This window comes from Phalaenopsis equestris, unplaced genomic scaffold (assembly GCF_001263595.1).
Source record: "Phalaenopsis equestris unplaced genomic scaffold, ASM126359v1 Scaffold000573, whole genome shotgun sequence".
Lineage (NCBI taxonomy): Eukaryota > Viridiplantae > Streptophyta > Magnoliopsida > Asparagales > Orchidaceae > Phalaenopsis > Phalaenopsis equestris.
The window spans coordinates 62,911-84,873 of NW_018165013.1; the positions used below are offsets into that span (position 1 = coordinate 62,911).

At 38.7% G+C, this 21,963-nt stretch overlaps 1 protein-coding gene across 1 annotated transcript in view; it reads left to right on the top strand.

Annotated features, from left to right (window-relative positions):
- LOC110029458 (multiple inositol polyphosphate phosphatase 1) overlaps nt 1–21,963 on the top strand; it is a 64,411-nt gene that overhangs the window by 29,614 nt on the left and 12,834 nt on the right. Inside the window, exon 4 of the mRNA XM_020731760.1 lies at nt 7,366–7,524. Within this exon, the coding sequence (XP_020587419.1) occupies nt 7,366–7,524 (159 nt within the window). The remainder of the gene's footprint in view (nt 1–7,365; nt 7,525–21,963) is intronic.

Consider the following 21,963-nt stretch of genomic DNA (forward strand, 5'->3'; position numbering starts at 1 on the left):
CGACCCCCAAACATGCAAACCCTTCCCCCCCCCCTTTTTTTTTAAAGCGCCGACACTGCATCAACTAGATGTGCAGATAGATTTTGATCAATGCTTTTTTATTTATTAATGTAACGGTCAATAATATATATTTTCCTTAGTTGCATAAGAGCATTGATTGTGAAAATACGATTGATTTTAGTGATCTTAGTATAGTAAGTAATATTTTTTTTTTAAATTTTCACAGTCGCACTAGTAAAACATAAGTTAAGGAGACTTCAAAGAAAATGAAGTATGAAAAAGCAGTAAGATCTGATAGTATTTCAATAGAATTGCAAAAATGTTTAGGAGATTTAAAAGTTCCCTAGCTTACTAAACTTTTTAAAATTATTTAAAAAACTTGAAAGATGTTTAGTGAGTGGAGAAATAGTCTATTGGTTTCTATTTTTAAGAATAAACGGGATGCACAAGATATGGAAATTATAGAGGAACAAAGTTAATGTTCATACATTAAAGCTTTGAGAGAGAATAATTGAATATATGTTACAACATGATACAATGAGAGTGAGGAGGTCTACTTATGATTTTTGTTGATTTAGAAAAAGCTTATGATAAGGTTTCAAGAGAAGTACTTTGGAAAGTTCTGGAAAAAAATTGTGTTGATATTGCTTATGTTCAAGCCATTATAGCTATGTATATTAGAGCTGTTACTTGTGTTTGAACACAATGAAGATTGGTCAAGTATTTTCCTATTTCGCTTGTATTACATTGGGGATTGACTTTAAGCCTATATCTTTTTTCTTTAGTTATAGATATTCATACTGGACATTTTACAAGAGGGTGTACCTTGGTTTATGTTTTTTTGCTGATGGTATCCTTCTTACGATTGAGACTAGAGAGTGTTCAAGAGAAACTTGAATGTTGTAGGTCAATTTTGGAATCTAAAGACTTTCATTTGTCTAAAACTGAATACATGGAATGTAATTTTAGATATTTAGTGGTAGGGCTGTAAAAATTGTTGATTAAGTCATTAAAAGGAGTAAGCGTTTTCGATATCTCAAGTTTATTGTTCAAAGTGATGGTGATATAGATGAGGATGTTAGAAGTAGAATTCATGTTGGTTGGTTGAAGTGGAGGAATGCATCAAGCCTATTGTGTGATAGAAAAATATGGCTTAGACTTACAGGAAAATTTTATAAGATGGTGGTGAGACCTGCTACGCTTTATGATGCAGAATATTGGCATGTAAAAGAGAAGCATAAAATTAAGTGTTGCTAACATTAGAATTTCTGATGGATGAGTTGCTTTACATTTTGAGACAAAATGCAAAACAAATATATTCATGACAAGGTTGAAGTAGCTCCAGTGACGAGCAAGGTTAGATAGAGTCGCCTTAGATGGTTTGGTCACATTAAACAATGACCAACTGATGGCCCTATTATGAGAGTAGAATTTTTAAATGAGACTTATGTTAAGAAAGGTAGAAGTAGAACTAAAAAGATTTAGGCATGTTGTATAAAAATGATCTTAATTCATTAGAATTAAATGAAAGTATGACACTCGATAGAACACAATGGAGAAAAAAATTCATGCAGCCGACCCCACTAAGTAGGATAAAGGCTTGTTGTTATTGTGGTTGCAGATGAGCCTTGATACATTCAGAATTGTTATTCCCAAAAAATTTATAGAGTGAATAATAAGGAGGAATGCTTTCAAATTTAGGCCTTCTCTAAGAACCATAGGAGGAGTCAATCCAATCTTTAAACCTAGCGGCATAACATTCATTCAACTAGAACCCTAGCTATAGATGCTCTAGCAAGGTGAATGGTAACATCATCTGTTTACAAGGGTTTGCTAGAGATAAAACCCAGAAAGTATATTGTAGACTAGTTAAAGTTTTGTTTCAAAGTTGAAGAATAGGAACCTAAACTCTAGTGATAGGTTGTTCTATGGATTAGTCAAGATGAGGAGATCACTTCTGTACATGTGTGGAAATACCTCCAACATAATTAGATTGACACAAGATTAAGTGATTTTCTTCAACAAATAATTTGATAATAGTATAGCAAGGATTATGAATCCTAACAAAAGAGCTGATGGCCAAATGCAAATTTGATATAAATGTTCATATAGTCTCAAAATTGGGATGCCCCAAAGATAACTTACATAGAATAGAGAAAGAGAATGGAGTAGCTAGCTTAAAATTCTAAGCTTCAATGAAAATCAGAGCATGTTTATCATGAAAAGTGGAGGGATTTTTTACCTGACTAGGGTTTGTGTTATGGCGGTGCCTAACCTTAGGGCAATTTAGTTATTTATTATTATTATTGTTGTTGCCTGGATAAATATGGCTAATTTGTTTAGGATTGGGGTATGTATGACATTGGGTCTTGAGTCTTAGGGTGTGGGAGAGATCGCCTTCCTCTCGAATTGTATGTGCTTATTTTTGTATTCATCTTGAGTATTTGACGTTCTTTCAATAAAATATTAGTTGTGTTGCCTAATTTCTGCACAAAAATCTATGTCGGTTCCTACTAAATTGGTATTGGAGCACTCAATCTCCGATGAAGAAGGAATCGAGGAGTAAGGGATCGCAGATCAAGGCGTCTTAATCAATCACATCGAGAACTAGGGAAGACCTACGGGATCACAATCGTCTGGGAGGAGAAAGGATCACAGCGTATGGTGACCCAAACAATCGCAATACAATTGAGAGTTAAGCTCTTAGGGAAGGCGATGAAGTAACACTTGTGAAGGCCGGTGGGATTCCAACACCTAGGGAGCGAACGTCGGGGCTTGCGGCGTACAACGACTCGAAACTTCCATCTTTCTCTTCGACACTCGTTGATGCAGTCATTGTGGAATTCCTTTGGCATCCCTTTGCTAGTCAGTTGTGCTTCAAGCTTGTTGGGGAGGATCTCGACATACAAGTACTGCTTTTTTGCGAGTCAGTCATGATTCGACTTAGCATGGTGAGGATCACAGCATCAAGTAACTCACAGTCATTGGGAAGCCAACGCTTGGTATCACTGCGTACAGACAACGAATCGTGGGGTACATGAGTTCCACTCGGCTCTTGATCGACATGTGCGATCAGGATCATGGCATAAAGGAGTTCTGTATTGCTCGTGACAAAAACTAGTGATTGGGATCTGCGACATACAGGAATTTGGATTGCGACTTTCAGTGTTCCGCTTGGCTTCCAATAGTTCCTTCGATCCGCATACATGATTTTCGGGATCACGGTATCTAGGTTAACATGCACGTTTTCGTTATTTTAGCATAAATGAGTTTCAAAACCGTACAAGGAGTCATGCGTCCAAAAATGTGGATGCTTTGGAGGAAAAACTAGTGGAAGATGTCCGTTAAATCAGATCTAAAATAGAGAAGTGTTTTCAGCCATGGAGGGGATGTTTGCAACTCCAGATGAAATGATAAAGAAGATTGTGGGGTCCCACACAAACACTCTGACGCCTATTGCGAGATTAAGTGATGGCGTTTAGAATGGACGCGAGCGACAGCAATCAGAAAAATTCGCGCTACATCAAGGCAACATCGCTGTCCCAGGAGAATTTGGAGTTGCATGATCGGGTGAAGGAATGGGAAGCAGACTCAAGCGTCAGCACTTGAAAGGAATGATACGACATCCAGATGATTGGAATGAGAGGCAGCGGCCAGAATGAGACGACGGGCGTTTCGAGGCAGGAGAAGATCAATTTGAAGGATTTCAAATTGGAACAGGGAATCATGGTAGGTGGGACCTGACAGGGGGTTGCATCCAACTGCACCATTGACTGTTAACAACCTTCCGAGCAGAGGGCAATTTTGGAGCTTATGGGTACGGGTGAGCTAATTGTGGGGGCGCCAGATTAGGGAAGAAGAGAAATCAATATGAGTCGAGGAAGGGAATCCAACCCCTGTTTTATGGGTAGAATGAAGCTCGGTCAAGAAAATGGGGGAGGGCAGCCATGTATAAAGAAACTGAAGATGCCCATCTTTGAAAGAGATGATGCTTATTGTTAGGTATATTGTGTGGAGAGATATTTTGTTATTAATGGGCTGATAGAGGAAGAAAAATTAATGGTTTTTTGTTTGGAATGAAAGGTTTTAGCATGGTATCAATGGGGAGAATAGTGTCAGCAAATCTGGACATGGGAAGAACTTAATGTTCAATTATTAGAGTGTTGCAGAACCACATCAGATGGGGATTTACGTGAGCAGGTTTTTGCTTTGGTCCAGGAAAGATCCGTCATGGAGTGTGGGAGAAGTTTGAGATACTATCCAGCCGTTGAGAGGGATATCAAAAGTTAGAATACAACTTCATGAAAAGAGTTGAAGCCAGAGATTTGAGCATCACTTCACATGCTGAGGCCACGAGGATTTGGGGAAACTATGAAATTAGCATATTTTGTAGAAGATAAAAATGTGATGGAACGAGCAAGACTTGTGAACTGTCACACGACAATGTTACAACCACAATGATGCCAAAAACTCAAATAGTGGAAGTCCAGAGAGAGGCTCCACAGGATAGGATTAAGAGGCCACGACCAAGTGCAACATTCAAACGTTTTACAGAGAAAGATATTCAAGAGAAGCAAGCCAATGAGTTATCTTTACGGTGCAATGAGAAGTTTTTTCCTGTACACCATTGCAAAGTCTGACATTACAGATTCTCATAGTGTGATGAGGAGGCATGGGATGCGAAAATAGAGAAAACCATGGTGGAGGGACACGTCACTTAGATGTGAAAGAAGTCTTATTGAACTCGGTGGTGAGATTAGCATTGAATCACACTATGAAACTTCAGGGGCAGATCAAAGAGCAAGATGTAGTTGTGTTGATAGATAGTGATGGAACCCACAACTTCATCTTTACTCAAATAGTGAAGCAATTGCGGCTTGTGATGGTGGACACAGAAAGTTTTAAAGTTATAATGGGGATGGGACATGTAGAGAAGGGCATGAGAGTTTGTAAAGGAGTGATTTTAATATTGCCAGGTGGTGGAAGAGTTTCTTCTCTTAGATTTAGGGAGCGTTGGCGTGATATGGGGTATGAGATGTTTGCAATCCGTAGGGAAGACTAAGGGTCTATTTAGGGAAGCTGCAGCTTATTAAAAAACAGTTGTGAAGCTGTTGGACAATAATCTCATGCTAAAAAAGTTGCGATTGTTATTACAAATATATTTTTTTAAAAGTCAGACCGTAGCTAGAAAACTGTCATCGCACCTAGCCATGAGTGGTGGGAAAAAGTAGATTTTAGCTGCAGTTTTTTGAAAAAGTTGTCAAAACATAGTTTATCCAAACAGACAAAACTACAGTATAATGTCGTACCGCCGCCGCACTGCCGCCCCAAATGGACTCTAAGATGGATTGTATGCTTTTGACAATGGAGTTTCAAGAGGGAGATAAGACGGTGGTGCATCACGGTGACCCTAGTTAATGCAAGTTCTTGGTGCCAACGGATCCATTGAAGGTAACAAATAGGTTGGAGGGGCCACTGCCTAAGACATGAAAGGGGTTGGGAAGGTTTAGGTGACATACACAGATTTAGGTGACGTACATAATACATTCGAAAAGTGCGTGAAGAGTTATAATTTAATTGTGTGGCTGTGGATGAAGAAATTCAAGAAATATAACTTTTAGTGGGGGAGAATGACAATCCAGACTTTTGAGAAGTTGAAGAAAACCTTGACGAGTGTGCTAGAGTTGACGAAGAGAACCAAACTCAAGCAAGTTTATGAGCGGAGGCCACACGATTTAATCTAGCAGCAGTTTTTCCCACCTTGAGTTCAATGTGTCTTTTTGCGAAGGGAGCATTGTTATGTTGGCATATTTATCTTTTATTAGCTTAAGGGCAATTTAGCTTTTTATATTTATTATTATTGTTAGTATAAATAGGGCTAATATATTTAGGGTTGGGGTATGTAGGAGATTGGGTTTTGATTCTCAGAGTTAGGGTTTGGGAGAGATTTTTTACCTTCGAATTGTAGGAATTGGGAGAAATTCCTTACCTATCGAATTGTAGGTGCTTATCGTTGTATTCGTCTTAAGTGTTTGATATTCTTGCGATAAAATATTATTTGTTCTAATTTATGTGTGGAATCTGTGCCAGTTCCTATAATTCTGATCCTTATTGAAAAAAATAATAGAATTGGATATACGATTGAGATTTTAAAGCCTTCAACCCCCATCGACTTCATTGAAGGACTGAGGAGTGCAAGTTGTAAGTGCTCTGAAAGTTGAGGAACTCTAGGGGAAACAACAGCAACAACTTGAACTGATGGCAGTGAAGGCTAGCCGATGAGGTGTCAGGTGGGGCGAGGTGGTGTGAAGTTTAAGTTGGGAATGAGGATCTAGGGCTATAATGCCTAGAAGATCTGGAAAAGTATTATTATTGAAATTTGAATAGCAACCATATTTATATGGATGGACTCATCTCTGCCTGGGGGGAAAATTAGCATTCTCCAGCCAATTATCTCCCCACGTTTCAAAATTCAATTATAAGAACAAAACTACTATTATATTTAACATTATAAATTCTATTGTCCTTTATGATATCAATCAAATACATTTAGATTTACACAATAATAGCTCAGATTGCATGATAAGATAATTAATATTTCAGAGTACAAGGACTTTCTAATCGTATGAAATGAAATGCATTGGTTGCTGATAATATTTTACACACATTGGCGGTTTTCATTCCCAAAGGTAAAATTAGATTTTAAATTGGCTTTAATATGTTGTTCAATTATCTGTGTAATTTTTACATCTTCAATTAACGATTAAGTCATCATGAAATTGTTGAAAGTCAATTCATATTGTAATTCTTTTACTATATATCACAATCAATGGTGTGATCTTTTGTTTGAATATTACATAAAACGATATATACTCGAATAAATTTAGGTGGAGAAGGGTAATTGTAGCATCAGTACAATTCATATAGGTAAAATCAAGAACCGAATGTTATCTACTGTGTCTTTTTATTCATGCTATGGGAGTGGACAAAATATCTATCTATCTATATATATGTATATGTATGTATGTATGTATGTATGTATAATGTTGTCTTATAACTTTGGTTGTTGTCATCCTGAACTCATTTTTTGCATCATTTGGTATACAACATTAAAATTAAAATAACTAACGCTTGCAACTCCTGACCAGTATGTTAGATGCTATAGCAATTTAATTTAGTTAAATTATGAATGTTTGTGCCATATCATCCTTAGCAATTCATTTCAAGTAATTTTTTCAAAATTAAAACTGTGCTCAACCTGTTGTGATTTTATTATTCTAATTGGACATGCTACTCGTTTTTCTGATTTCTTTTATCAAGTTGTAAAAGAATAAGTAGATGCTCACTTTGTATCTCTTCTAATAGGTTCCTCGTGCATCAGCTAGTGCTGTGGCATTTGGCATTGGTCTTTTTCAAGGTAATGGGACCTTAGGGCCAGGGATGCATCGAGCATTTTCCGTGACGAGTGAGAGTCGTGCAAGTGATATTTCTCTACGGTTTTATGATACTTGTGAAACTTATAAGGTAAAGATAAGCTTAGCATCATTCATTTAAGTGATATATGCTGCGATTTGTTTTGTAGTACTTATGTTTCATATGATTCAAGAATGATATTTTCTGTAAATACCAAATACTAATTATATGATTCCTTGTCTTGGAAAGTAGGAGCTTATGTTCTTTGTTGTATGATCTGTGATTTTAGTCATTGTTATGTAATCAATCGTTCAAGGTAAATCGGCTTAATAAACTTACATTAGCAGAAGGGCTTATTCTGATTGTTCAAGTATCATGAGACTATAACTTTATAACTATTTTTACTTGCATGCATGAGATCGTATTTGTCAGTGCAACTTCAGTGCATTTTCTTCCATAAATTCAGCTCGATTTCTATTTAATTAATAGATTTATTCATATAATCTGGCCTTCTTGAAAATAAATATTGACTTGTTGGTTGAGAAATGGCTTTATAAAAAGTTCAAGTGCTCGGGTAAGCATGAGGAAGTTAAACTGGGAGATTGGCTGTTGAGACGGGGACTTGTTGAGAGAATTACAATGTTGTTGAGAAGAACTTGAATATGCTATAGTGCTGCCAAGAGAAATCTGTGAAAGATGAGAGAAATTGGAGTGTCCTAGAGAAATTCACTAGGCTTTTGAAAGATGCCATGAACTGAGTAACTCTATGGCTGAGAAGATTGTTGTCGAGCAGTTACGATGCCAATCTGGCTCTAGTTGTCCATATAGTCAAATGTCAAATTTGGCGCTGCCTCCTTAAAACTTAGATTCACAATTTCTTATGATTGTTATTTATGTGCTTCTCTATCATAAGTGACTGTTGAGAATTGGGTCTTATTTAGGTCTTATTGGTAAAAGGGGATATTGAAGAAGTTTATGGTTTTATTTGTAAAATATTGTAATACCCTATTTAAGCCCATGCTATGAATCTACAAAATAGGTTATGAATAATTCTTTCTTCATGGTATCAGGGCCCTAATCCTAGCTGTCGTCCTTAGTGCTTGATAGTCGGGATCGAGTGTACAAGGACCCAAAACTTCCTCTACCTTCCTCTTCGTCGACGAAGCAGCCTTTTCTGGATGATGGGATCGCAACTTGAAGTTTCGTGATACATGCCCGAATTGAGCTACGTGGGATGCTAGCGATGGGATGGTGTCTTGAACTTTCGCGATACAGCTGTGATTGGAGCTACCTGAGATGTTAACAGCGGGATCACATTTTAAATTTTGCGATACAGTCGAGATCTGAGCTACCAGCGAGGCCACGATTGGAACCAGGAAGGTAATGACGGGATCACGACTTGGAGTTTTGTGATATAGTCGCGATTGAAGCTACCCAGGGACGCCACGACGGGATCGCGATGATACAGCCGCGATTAGAGCTAAATGGGAAGGCAACGACAGGATTGCGGCGTACTGACATGAAGGATGTGTGATTAGATCTGTATGATCTAGGCTTGGATCCTTGTTATTGAGGATGTCAAGAGATGGAGATAGTGCAGGAGGTAAAGGATTGAAGCTTCCGGCGAAGATAGATCTCAAAGTTCTGAAGGTCTTGGTCAGGCTCATATAGAGAGCTAACGTCTCGACGGGAGCCTCTACCTCAGAACATGCTCTGACACGGGAAGCTAAACCTCCCTCATGTGGATCTGAAGCTTGATGGACTTGTTAATTATCTGAGTTGGTTGTGTTGGATCGAGGCTTCTTTAGTAGGGAAGAGACTAGAGGTTTATCTGACCGGGGATGAACCGAAGAGTGACAGTGCTGGGGGGATAAATGGATGACCACACATGCTTTAATCTACACCTAGCTACTCAACTCGATGGTTTTGTTTATTGTATCCTCAGTAGATGACATTCGAAAGGTAAGGGATATCTGACCAAAGCTGATGAGGATTTATGCTAGGATGGAAAACCATATGAGGGTATTCTAGATTCAACATAAGATAGAAGCAATGGTACAGGGGAATAGATCGATTCAAGAATACGCCATATATCTGGGCAACTATAGGTAGATTTTCATCTGTGTCGACCCAAAGCGCAAGAAAGGGGAGATCTTTGCATAGATGAGGACTATGCAATTGCTGGCCCATTTGGACCCAACTTTTGATCAAGCTTAGGCGACTATCTCTTCACTGGATGATGTCAATGTTGTGATGATAAAGGAGAGTCACATGAAGCTGCACTCTGAGCCGAGTGGGTTTCTGGGTGCGCTATTAGCTTTGGCTGCCTCGAGATTAGGTATGATAGGTGTCCAGGGGGAGACTCGCAAGTGCTATAATTGTGGTGAAGTTGGGTTTGTGAGCAAGATTTCTCTTAGGATACCGAAGGAGAGAGACAGGTGCATGCAGACAGGGTGGAGCCTGTGGTCGTGGCTGTGATGGTCGAAAAGGTGAAAAATGGGCTACCGAACAAATCTGATGATAGCAGAGGTGGGAGAGAAAAGTGTGGTTTTTACCAATGAGGATCATGAGTGTCTGTAGTTGTTGAAGTGGAAATAAAAAATAGTAGAATATGGGGTTGAGGCTTCTTTCAACTAATCATCATCAAAGGATTTGCTCACTCTGACAAATGTATTTGTGATACATATGCTTTTGCATCTATTTCCATCATAGGAATATTCTTGTGCATCTCGACATGTGACAGATATTGCTAGAGAATTTTCTTTCTTGATTCTCCTAACAGTACTAGAGAGCATCCAGACTGCTAATAGTCGAACACAATCTTTGGTAATGCTACAGTAAATGGTACCAATTATATTACTTTGTTCAATATTTTACATACTCTTTCTTGATTAGTGATATTATTCTCCAACTAGACTTTGTTGTTCTTTTTGATATTTTTATGATGATTTTCCAATAGAAAGGTACAGTTCGGATACGTGAAACTGGAACGTGGCATAGTGGACTCTTACTAGGTCTGGAGGGGGTGAACTTATTACATACATGGTATAGAGTAATGGAGTAGGAGAATCTGGGAAGAGTGGAAAATGTGTTACTGCTACATAACAAACGCATGAGACACTCTTGTTTTAGTTTATTGAGTCGGTTGTATTATTTTTTTTTATGAAAGGCAATTATTTTTTAGTTGATATATTCTGATATTTAGAGACCTTGTTGTACATATTCTATGAATGATTATCAATATTTTATGACATTTATTGATTGTTTTTCTCATGTTGCCTAGTTATATTTGATGAAAAATAAGGGCGATGTGTTTCTTATTTTAAAGACTTCCACAAGACAATCCAGACTTAATATGATGCAGTAGTGAATGTTTTGAGGTCTAATAATGGGACAGATTATACCACAAAAATATTTTGGGAATACTTGTCAGCTCAAGGGATACAACATCAACCTCATGTCCATACATACATGCACAAAATTGAGTAGTGGAGAGGAAGAATAGAAATCTTCTAGAGGTAGCCCGAAATATGTTGATTATAATGAATATCCTAAAGCACTTATGGGGGGTTAGTGGTTTTGACAGTTGCTCAATTGATCAACAGGATGCCTTCGAGGGTGTTGGATTGGAAGTCTCCTTATTAGATGTTGAAAGTAGATAATAGCAGAATCTCTAATTGAAGGTGTTTTGATGTGTTTGCTTTGTGAATGATAACAGATTGCAATAGGGAAGTTGTATCCCATAATTGTGAAATGTGTTTGTAGGTTATTCTGCTACCCAGAAGGGGCATGTCTGTTGGAGCTAAGAAAGAAGAGACTGTTTGTGAGCATGGATGTGTCATTTAGATAATTTGAACTATACTACACCGAGGAAGCGACCTTTCTCTTTGGCGACTCGCCAGATACTGGAGATATGAGGCAAGGGGGTGAGTAGCAATGGTGAGAGAGGTACACGTGGTAGCGATGCCTTGTTTTGTGATGTGAAACAAATCAGTTGAGGATTCAAAAAATGAGTGAGCCCAGAGATGGGGAGATTCAGGCTGAAAATGAGCTAAGAGTGTTTACACAGATAAGGAAGCAAAATGAGAGAACAGTGCCTACAGTGTCATTTGTGCCAGCTAGTCCTTTGTTCGGGTCTTCCTTGACCCTTGAGACACCTACTCCATCCTCCTCCGACTTAGAACTATTAGGTGATATGATTCTTCGACATTCTTCTCCTAACCCTCTAACTTTAAGGAATACCTCTCACAGCAAAGTAGGACATCATTTTAGGTGAGAACATGACATGGCTAACTTTGTCTTATATTCTAACATATCACATTTAGATGGAGCATTCCTTGCATCCTTGGACACTTTCTCTATACCCAAGTGTTGGCAGGTTTCTATGGAGGATCCCAAGTGGAAAGTGGCTATGCATGAACAATTTAGGGCTCTCGATAAAAATCAAACATGGGAGATAGTGTCATTACCGATAAGAAAAAAAGATAGTTGGGTGCAAGTGGATCTTTACAGTGAAGAAACTCTAGAAGGGAAGGTAAAGCGCTACAATGCTTCTGGTGGCGAAAGGGTACATTCAGATATATGACATTGACTATGATAAAACCTTTGCATCAATAATAAAGATGAGCAAAGTGAGGACATTAATTTCTCTAGCAGTGAATGGTGGATGGAGGTTACACCAACTTGATGTAAAATATGTATTTCTTCATGGTGAGTATGGAGATAACACTAGGATTTGGTATAGTCCAGATAGTGGGCAAGGCGTGTAGGCTCCAGAGGTCACTATATGGCTTAAAGCAGTCTCCTAGAGCCTGACTTGAAAAATTTAGAAAGACTGTGGTGGATATGAGATATCAGTAGATCATATAATATTCTTTCGACAACATGAAGGTCACACCAGTATACTTATTGTATATATTGATGACATTTTTATCACCGGTGATGATGAGGCAGATATTGCCCAACTAAAGGTAAGATTGGGTAATGAATTTGAGGTGAAGGATCTTCAACAACTCGGATATTTTCTTTGGATTGAAGTGACCTGTGGACTTAAAGGGATGATCTTGTCCCAGAAGAAGTATGTACTAGATTTTCTCATGGATACATGCATGTTGTAGTGCAAACCTACAGTGCAGTCTCTCCAATTGACCAGAAGGCAAAGTTGAGTGCAGAGACAAGAAAACAGATTGACCATGAGAGATACTAAAGATTAGTGGGTTGTCTTATCCATCTGTGTCACACTTGACGTAACATCTCTCTTGCAGCGAGCGTGGTGAGCTGCTACATGCATAATCCAAAGAAAGGACGTATGGATGCAGTAGATTCTAAGGTACTTGCAAAGTGCAACAAGGAAGGGGTTAAACTTCTGGAAGAATGGGCTTGTAGATATTAAGGGCTTTTGTGACGTTGATTGAGCTAGTTGTGTAGATGACAGAAGATCCGCCTCAGGATACTGCATGTTCGTAGGGGGCAACTTGGTTTCATGGAAGAACAAGAAACAATCTGTAGTGGCGAGGTCAACAATAGAGGCAGAGTAAGTGTCATGGCCTTAAGAGTTATCGAGATGATTTTGTTGAGAGCCTTATTGTTCAAGCTCTAGGTGGACCAAGGAACTCAATTGAAGTTATAGTGCGACAACAAGTTAGGAATAAGCATTGCCAACAATCTGATGCAATGATAGTGCCTAACATGTGGAGATTGATAGATTCTTCATCAAGAAAAAGCTGAATAACGAGCTAATGAAGTTAAGTCATACAGCCACTGGAGGCAAGTAGTTGGCTACCTCACTGAAGGACTTAGGTCATTGATTTGTCTAGGTTATGTGACAAGATGGGCTTAGTGGATATCTTTTGCCTATCTTGAGGGGGAGTGTTGAGAAATGGACCTTATTTAGGTTCTATTAGTAAAAAAAGGAATACTGAAGAAGTCTAGAGGTTTATTTATAAAACATTGTAATACTCTATTTAAGCCCATGTTATGAATGTACAAAGTAGGTTTTGAACAATTCTAATGGATGTTATAGAGGGGTTTTCGGACTTGATTTTGATCCATTGGAAGTTTGAGAGTTTATTCTAGAAGAGGATATTATTCATGTTTTGTAGAGAGGCTCGTGGAGTACGAGAGCTAGAAGGTGAGAAGCATCATCTACTAGCTTGTATTATTGCCAAGTTTCTTCTTTAATGAAACTTGTGTATTTTGTGCTGCAGGGTTATGAATTATGATTAACAAATTCACTCCATGTCATTTTCTTGGTGAGGCTACCGAATTTTATTTTGGCATCTTGTTGGTGTTTATGGATCAGATTTTCAATATTAGAGCTCGAGATTTAGAAGAACTCTGGTACGTGGTGTCCATAAAGAGCAGTTATGAGAAAATAGGAAAACTATCCTTGACTCCTAGAAACTTCAAGTAGAAAACAATGTGAAGCTGGGATGTCAACATTGGAAGTAGGAATTTCCAATGAAATTGCTAACTTAGTGCTTTCCTTCAATAGCAGGCGCCCATGTTAATAGATACGTTGAGCAAGCAGATCCCTCACTACAAAAAACGAGCTTTTATGTTGGATTTGTTTCTGGAGAAGATAAATAAGTAACTCTGTCAAAAATTAGAATTTCAACTAATTTGTTGACCAAAAATGGTTTTCGTTAAAATGCCTATCGAAAAAATTATTGATGATAATTTTATCATAGTTCTTACAGTTAAATGACCATAAAAAAGTTGTCAGCACAAGTATGTTGACGAAAAAACTTTTTGGTTGCATCAAAAAAGTTTGTTTCACCAATGAAATAAATTACCGATTCAAGGCTGCTCTGATGAAATTCTATACTTTGCAGTGTCAAGAGTTTTTGTTATCACAACTCTGACCAATGAGTTTTTGCCAGTACATTCTATGATTCTATTTTGTTCCATCAGATATTCAACCCCCCATAAATCCAAAAAAAAAAGGAAAAAGGCATATGCATAGTTCACTATGTAATAATAAATTGACATAGTTCACTATATAGCCCGTGCACAATCTAGTGGATAACAATAAGAAAGTGTGATGATAAACATAAATTATAATTTATTAATTGCATAAGAAGTTCAATTCAAGATAAAATAATCCAAATCAATTACAATAAAAGTTTAAAACTTGTTTAGTTTTACTCATTCCCTTTCCCTCATATTTATTTCTTAGTTTTTTTAGTTTTTTGGTTGCAGTGGTGAATGAAATTGAAAGGAGAGTTGTACATTTCTAGTGTCGGAAGTTTAGGAATTTCTGGTTTTAACGTCTTATATTTTTATTATATTCTATTTTTAGTAGTTTCTACTTTCAGAATTATTTAATGTTGATAATTCCTTTTTTTTTCTAGCATGGCAATTTTGTGGGTTCCTAATCTATGGTCCTCCCCCGTTATTTATCTTGTGACCAAGTTTTAGGAAATTGTAGGAAATTGAAGATGAAAAATTATTATTTCCTGGCGTTCTATTACACCGTCGGCTAAAGGTAATTTATTCTTTTATTAATTATTTTTGTTGGGTATAATTATGGCTAATATGTTTAGAGTTAGGGTTATGATGGTTTAGAGTTTGGGATAGATCGCCTAACACTTGAATTAGTGCATTTGATTCTGGGAAGGAGCGTCGATTATAAGGTGTGAACTCGTTTTGTCCTACTCTATGTGAAAGAATGGCGGCATACAAGGCTTTAGGAATCGCAACTCTTCAATTGAAGTTAAGGATTGCCTCTGGTAAGCCAAAAGAGCGATCGGATCACGGTTGGGAAGCCAACAAGCGATCGGATCTCGGCTAGGAAGAGGAGTTGCGGCTCATAGAGCGCTTGATCCGATTGATCTGGACACAAACAACAACAAGATCGAGGCATACAGTTGCTACCTCTGTTCAATACAATCGTAATAAGAGCTAACTGGGAAGTGATGAGGGGATCACGGTGTTGTACAGTGTGCGATGGCTTGACAAGAGCTAGCTGTGAAGCATCATTGCACAATTCAGGGGCCTCGATGAGATCGTGGCAATCAAGTTGTGATTTGAGATAGCTGGGAAGCCACCGACCATGTGATACAATCACGATTTGAGACAACGAGGAACCCAATGTTGGGATTAAAGGAGTTTCAAAACTATATAAAGAGTAATGACTGCCAAGAAAGTAGATGCATTGGAAAATAAATTAGAGGAAGAAACGAGCCAAATCAAATTGGAACCATGGAGGGAAGATTCACAGTCCTCAAATAAATGATGAAGAATATCGTGGAGTTTTACATAAACCTATCTCCAATCGCTATGGAATCGAACGACGGCGTCTAGAGGGGTCGTAAGCGGCATCGGGACATCATCCCTACTTTAGGCTGATCTTGAGCCACGAGATTGCGTGAAGGAATAGGGAGCGGACTCGAGCGGCAACACTTAGAAGGAATAACACGACATTTAAATGGCTTGAACAAACAAAAGCAAGCAGGATTGAGTGAAGGAGAGGATTGAATTCGAGCGGCAACATGTTGAGAGAATTGCATGTATTCTGGAGGTTTGGAACATGTAGCAACAGGTTGAGGTGTCAAAAATTGACTCAACGCGCCAACTCAACCCAAACTCGACTCGAAAAATTCATGTTTGGGTTGACTTAAATAATTTATGGGGGTTTCAATTTAAAGCTTTCATTTAATTTTTTTGGGTCTGGTTAGTGTTGACCCGCCAACCCGAAAATGAACTCGTCAACCCTAAATTAACTTAAAAAAATTGACCCGCCAACCTGGATTTGACTCGAAGTGGGCTCGGAATTGACATGGAATTAATCGAATTTTAACTAAATAATGATTTTTCCTTATGTTAAACGTGTTATACAGGTCAAGTTCGGGTTGGCGGGTTGAAGACGGGTTGAATTTGGGTTGGGATTTTCGTCCATGTAATATTTGGCCGGGATTCGGATCAGACCTATTCGGATCGAACCTGAACTGGCCCATTACCTAAATTGACACCCCTAACAGCAGGTGAAACGAGAAAATGTGCATTTGAGCCTGGAAAGATTGACTTGAAGGATTGCAGCCTGGAACAAGGAATCATGGTGGGTGGGACCCCAACAGGGTTGCATCTAGCCGCGCTAGTGCCCTTTGCCATGACAGCCTTCCGAATGGAAGGCGATTCAGGACTAATGATGGGAATGAGATAGGTCAAGAAAAGCAGAGTTTGTAAGAGTCTGATTTTGACACCGCAGAGTATTTAAGAGGTAAATAAGATGGGGCTTTTTCTCGATGACCCTAAATTGTGCAAGAACTTGGTGTCGACGGATCCATCGAAGGTAACAACTATATTTGAGTGGTGCTGCTTAAGACCTTGAAGGGGTTGGAGATGATCATTTGAATTTTCAGTATACTATCGAAAGTTCGTAAAGGGTTGTAATTTGATTGTGTGGCTGATGACGGGGAAACTGAAGAAGGATAACTTTCAGTGGGAGAAAGTGACGACCCAGACTTTTGAGAAGGCCATCATGAGTGTACCGGTGCAAGCGTTGTTAGATTTCAGCCAACGTCTCAAATTGCCAGATTTCAACCTTGAAGGGGTTGGAGAGGATTTCTAGAATTTTTAGTATACTGTCGAAGTTTCGTGAAGGGTTGTAATTCGATTGTGTGGTTGTTTACGGAGAAATTATAGAAGGATAACTTTCAGTGGGAGAAAGTGGCGACCTAGACTTTTGAGAAGGCCATGACGAGTGTACCAGTGCAAGCGTTGTCGGACTTCAACTAACATTTTTGATTAAATGAAAATGATTATCAGATGATGACACCATGTTGGGAGTCATATGATTGGATCTAGCAACAGTTTATTTTTCCAACTTGTGGACAAGTGTTTTTTGGGGGTAATAATGTCACGCTGGCGCCTACGGGCAATTTTGTCCTTTATGCGCCTAAGGGCAATTCCGTCTTTCATCATTTATTGTTGTGGTGAATAAATATTGCTATTATATTTAGTGTTAGGGTTATGCATGAGATTATTACCTTGAGTCTTATGTTTAGGGTTTGAGAGAGATTGTCTACCTCTCGAATTGTAGGTGTTGAGAGAGATTTCATACCTCTCAAATTGAAGGTGTTTATTTTTATGCATTTGAGTTCGTGTTCTTTTGTGTTTTATTTTTTTTGCCCTAATTTATATGAAAAAATTAGCTCTGATTCATATTAGGTTCACAGACTATAGACAATGATGCCAATCTTCGAGCTTCGGCTTTCTCCCCGCTCAGAACAGAAGCTTCAGTTTTTCCCACTTCGACGATGTGTGGACGCTTCTAACCTGGTGAATCCAAAGTGTTCAAAGACGTAATTGCATCCTTCGAATCATTTGTAGATGTGATCGAAGCATTCAAAGGCATGAATCAAACTCTTGACCAAAGCATTTGAAGAGGCGATCGTAACGCATGTAACTTGGAAGTCCTAAAGACGCGATCGTGAGGAAGTGTGTGAAGTGGGAGATCACCAAAGTCCGCTCGTAACCTTTCACCCATAGTCACTACTTGTTCTAGTTAAAGGCACCACATTCGATTATTCTCAGCTGGGTTTCTTCGACTATATGCTTCTCAACCTCTCTGAGTAGCTCTATTTTGAAGCTGAAAGTCGCTTTTTGGCTCTCAGTTTCTTTCCAGTAGAACCTTTTGTGGCTTTATCTTAAGCTTCTGCATTCTTCTCCATCTACTCCATTGTTTTCTCGATGGCTGGTTTCTTCTATGCAAGTTTTTTTTCAGCCTTTGGTGTCATTGAGATTGCGGATCGAGAGATGAATTTTATCTTTGTTTATTTTATAATAAAAATTTCATCTTTCTAATGTGAAGTTTACTAGTCTCAAATATCATCGTTCGTCTTTTCCTCCTCAAATTTATAAATATTGGTCTCCAAAAATTCAAAATACTCTCGACTCTCGTCGAGAGCTATGTGTTAAGTTTTGGGTCAAATTTTTATAAGGCAGATGAGATAGTAGATAAGACATTGTCTAGAGATTTCGCTCTTATTTTGTGAGGACTTTAATATTTGTGGCTTGAGGTTTCCTATATGCCTAAGCCCCCCTAGGTTAATTACCTCTTCTATTAATGAGAAAATTATTTTGATTAAGGCTAGTCATTAGCCACGAAGTATTGAGATTTAGAATATAGTTGCAGCAAATTTAAGCTTTTAAAATTATGAAAATTATCACCATTAGCTTCAATCGGATTGTGTTGGGAACAATGACGAACCAGAGCAAGATCCAATGTTTCAGTCATCACGGGTTATCATGGTCGCGGGTTTACTCTGTCAACGGAGATAGTTGACTCAACTTAATAGAAGGATAATTGTTATTGCTTTATCCAATTGAATCTTATAGACTTGTGGTGACTGTTTGTCTAAGAGGATTAATCTAAGTTGACCTTAGCTTACATAGTATTTTATGTCCTATCAGATATACCCTGTGATTTAATACTCAAAAGGACAGATTGTCATTGGAGAACATAAGGGCTATGGTCTTGACCATAATATAATGATACCATTTGGTGGCAAATCACTCAGTCAGATGACTGTGGTCGTGATTGCTTCTTTGTGATGCCATTTGGCAGGAAAATCACCCGAACGTATGACTCGCGCTACGTCCTTACTAGCTTAGAATTATTTTGAGCTTGAATTTAATAGTATGTTAGATATGAAATTTACTTTTTGTGAGCTTGAGTCAACATTATATTTGTCCACCCCGACAAACGATTGGAGGGTGGATGAATTTCGCTTTTCGCTTTTGAGTGATTAATTTTTCTTTAAATATTTTCAATTTTATAATTTAAAAACTTAAGTATTTTGTTCGGCGTGACCATCATCGGGGAAACTCATTACTTTACATCATTTGAAATACCAAGTTCTGTTGGTTCCATTCCTTATTAAGAGGATCATACTGAGAGCTTAGTCTTGTCAACTCAAATTCCTAAAGGAGGGAGGATCAGACTGGCCAAAGTATGAGACTTACGACCTTGCTAGACAAGGCGGCCTATTCCAGACCATGCAAAATTTTAGAAATTTGAATTTGAAATTTGAAAATTAGATTTTTTTTTTGGTAAAGCTTTGATAGGTGTTCATGTTTGTTTAGATAAATTGAGTTTAAACTTAAGCATGCGTTTAACCTCCGCAACATCCTCAGATGATTAAGTCTAAGGACTTAATGTGATTGCCAGGGTACATGCAGGCTTTTTAGTTTGATGGTTTGAGTTAATTTTTAAATAGCTTTGCACATATTTTAGGGCAGAGTAGATTTGAACTTAAGTATGCATTTTAACCGTGCAGCATTCTCAAACCTTATGATCGAGCATTTAGTGTATTGTTCTGCGGGACTTTTAAACTTCAAGGATTCATTAATTTTAGAAAATTTGCACACTTTTTGGAGCATAATAGGAAGACATACATGCAAGAGCTTAGGCTAACTAAATCATGCTAAACTTCATTTTGATCCCTTTAGGTTACGCTTTTTGTTCGCTTTTATAGGGAGTTGCAGATCCGGTGGCATTAAGTCTCATATTTATCCTTAATTTGTAATTTATGAACTTTAGTTTAATTAAATTTTAGCCCAAATAAATTCAATTTAGTTGTTCTTGTATGACCAACGTTCAGATAAAAATCCAACAGCATTTCGACAGCCTTTTGGCATCGTCACCGTTTAGGGGGGCTGCATCGTATCAGACTTTAAAAGGCATGCATAGTTAGTGTTATTCGTCATTGTGTCCCCAGCGGTCTTCAAAACCCGCTGCTTAAAAAAGCATGCATGAGGCTTTACGTACTTGCACAAAAAAAAATATCACACACACACACACACACACACACACTTAGCCGTTCCGGCCACATCGATATGACACAGTTAAGTGTTTAACCCACCACACTTAAAAACGTGCATGGGGAGATATTTGCAAATGGAAATGCATAGCTATAGAATTTTCTTGTTGGCATAACGGGTACTTATATGTGGCACCCCTATTTTTTTCTTTTTTTTAAGACCAGTTATGTGCAAATCACATCCTCTCATTTGCTCTTGTCCCTCCATTCTTCCTCATTGTCATCAAACAACACGATATCTAAATTTTCAGCTGTACTATCTGTGGTGCTGACACTCTTTGCTTTCTCTTCCTCGTATATAGATTCCAGAGGAATCAGCAACTCCACGAGTTCGCTGTTGCTTCAAGATAAAGAACAGAGGCCACTTGCTCACCAATTTTTGATAGTTTCCCAATCCGAACTACAGTGAAGGAAGGGTGCTTCAGGGTAGAGTTTGGCTGTAATGAAACCATACGGCAAGAGAATCCATCCTTCTTCAATTAGATAATATGGATGAAGTCCTGAAAGGACGCAAGTGCTTTGAATGAGCACAAGAACTGCACATTATTCTCCACTTCAACTCCAAACTATTGTGCTTTCCAATATAAAACTTCTGATGAAACTTATATCTCACTAGGGGTGAATCTGTCTCTTTGATAATAGTGATGAGTCAACTCTTCACTTCTTCCCGTGGTAATTTCAATAGAATTTCAGCTCTGCACTTGTATCAGTTTTCGCGCTTGATTCTGATCCAGTTTTCAACATCTTGGAATGGGCTAACATTGAGCATAGCTGGGGATGAGTTTGCGTGTTGTGGTATAAAGTTGCTGTGATGCTGGAGGTGTATAGGGAGGAGGGCAGTGGCTATTGACAGTTTATGTGGACATCTCTGAAAGTTGAGGAGAGACATGTCTGTATTTTGGTCAAGAGGCGAGCTCAAGGCTGTGGTTTACGGCCCTAGCTGCTGTGTAGGGAGGAGAGGGCTGAAGAGGAGCAGGAGAGGGTGATGCAGCTGAGAGGAGGGGAGTAAAGCTGCAGCTTGGGGTGGGAAATAGAAGGAAACGGGATCAGGGAATGCACATGAGCTTGGAGAGGAAGCGAGGGTTGGCCGTAGAGCTGCTGGTTGAGCAGGTGGAGGGCTTGGTCCGGCCCTGTCGAGTTGCGTGGAAGGAGCAGGTAGCTGGAGCAAGCGTGTGAGGCTGGTGAGGGTTTCATGTGGGCTCTGTGTTGTGTGGGATGGGAGAAATGGCGGAGCATGCAGGTAGGAGAGTTGGACAAAAGAGGTAGGAGCGGGGTGAGGTAGTTGTGGGTTTCGGTAAGTTGCAAGGTAGAGGGAGGAGATGGTTGCGGGAGGCATACGCTGTTGATGGAGGAAAGGTCTGCTTACTTGAGAATGAGAGGAAGATGCCTGGCGATGGGGCGAAGTGAGGTCTGGCACTAGGGTGACTTGCAGCATCCACCTATGGGATAAGGGAAAGATGTGATAGGGACTGGGGCCTGCAGGGAGAAGAAATGTGATAGGATCCTTAGGGAAGAAGCAAACATTTAAGAATAATTAATTTTTTTTTATTATTTCATTTTTTTATTTCTTCATTCTCATTGGTCACTAGGCAGCAGTAGGCACGGGTCATCATGTGTTTGGGCGGTGGCATGCAGGGAGAAAATAAAAGGGTTTTACATATATTTTATTATTTTCGTCATGATTTACATGTAAATAGCTCGCACATAAAGTCCTAGCAATATAGGT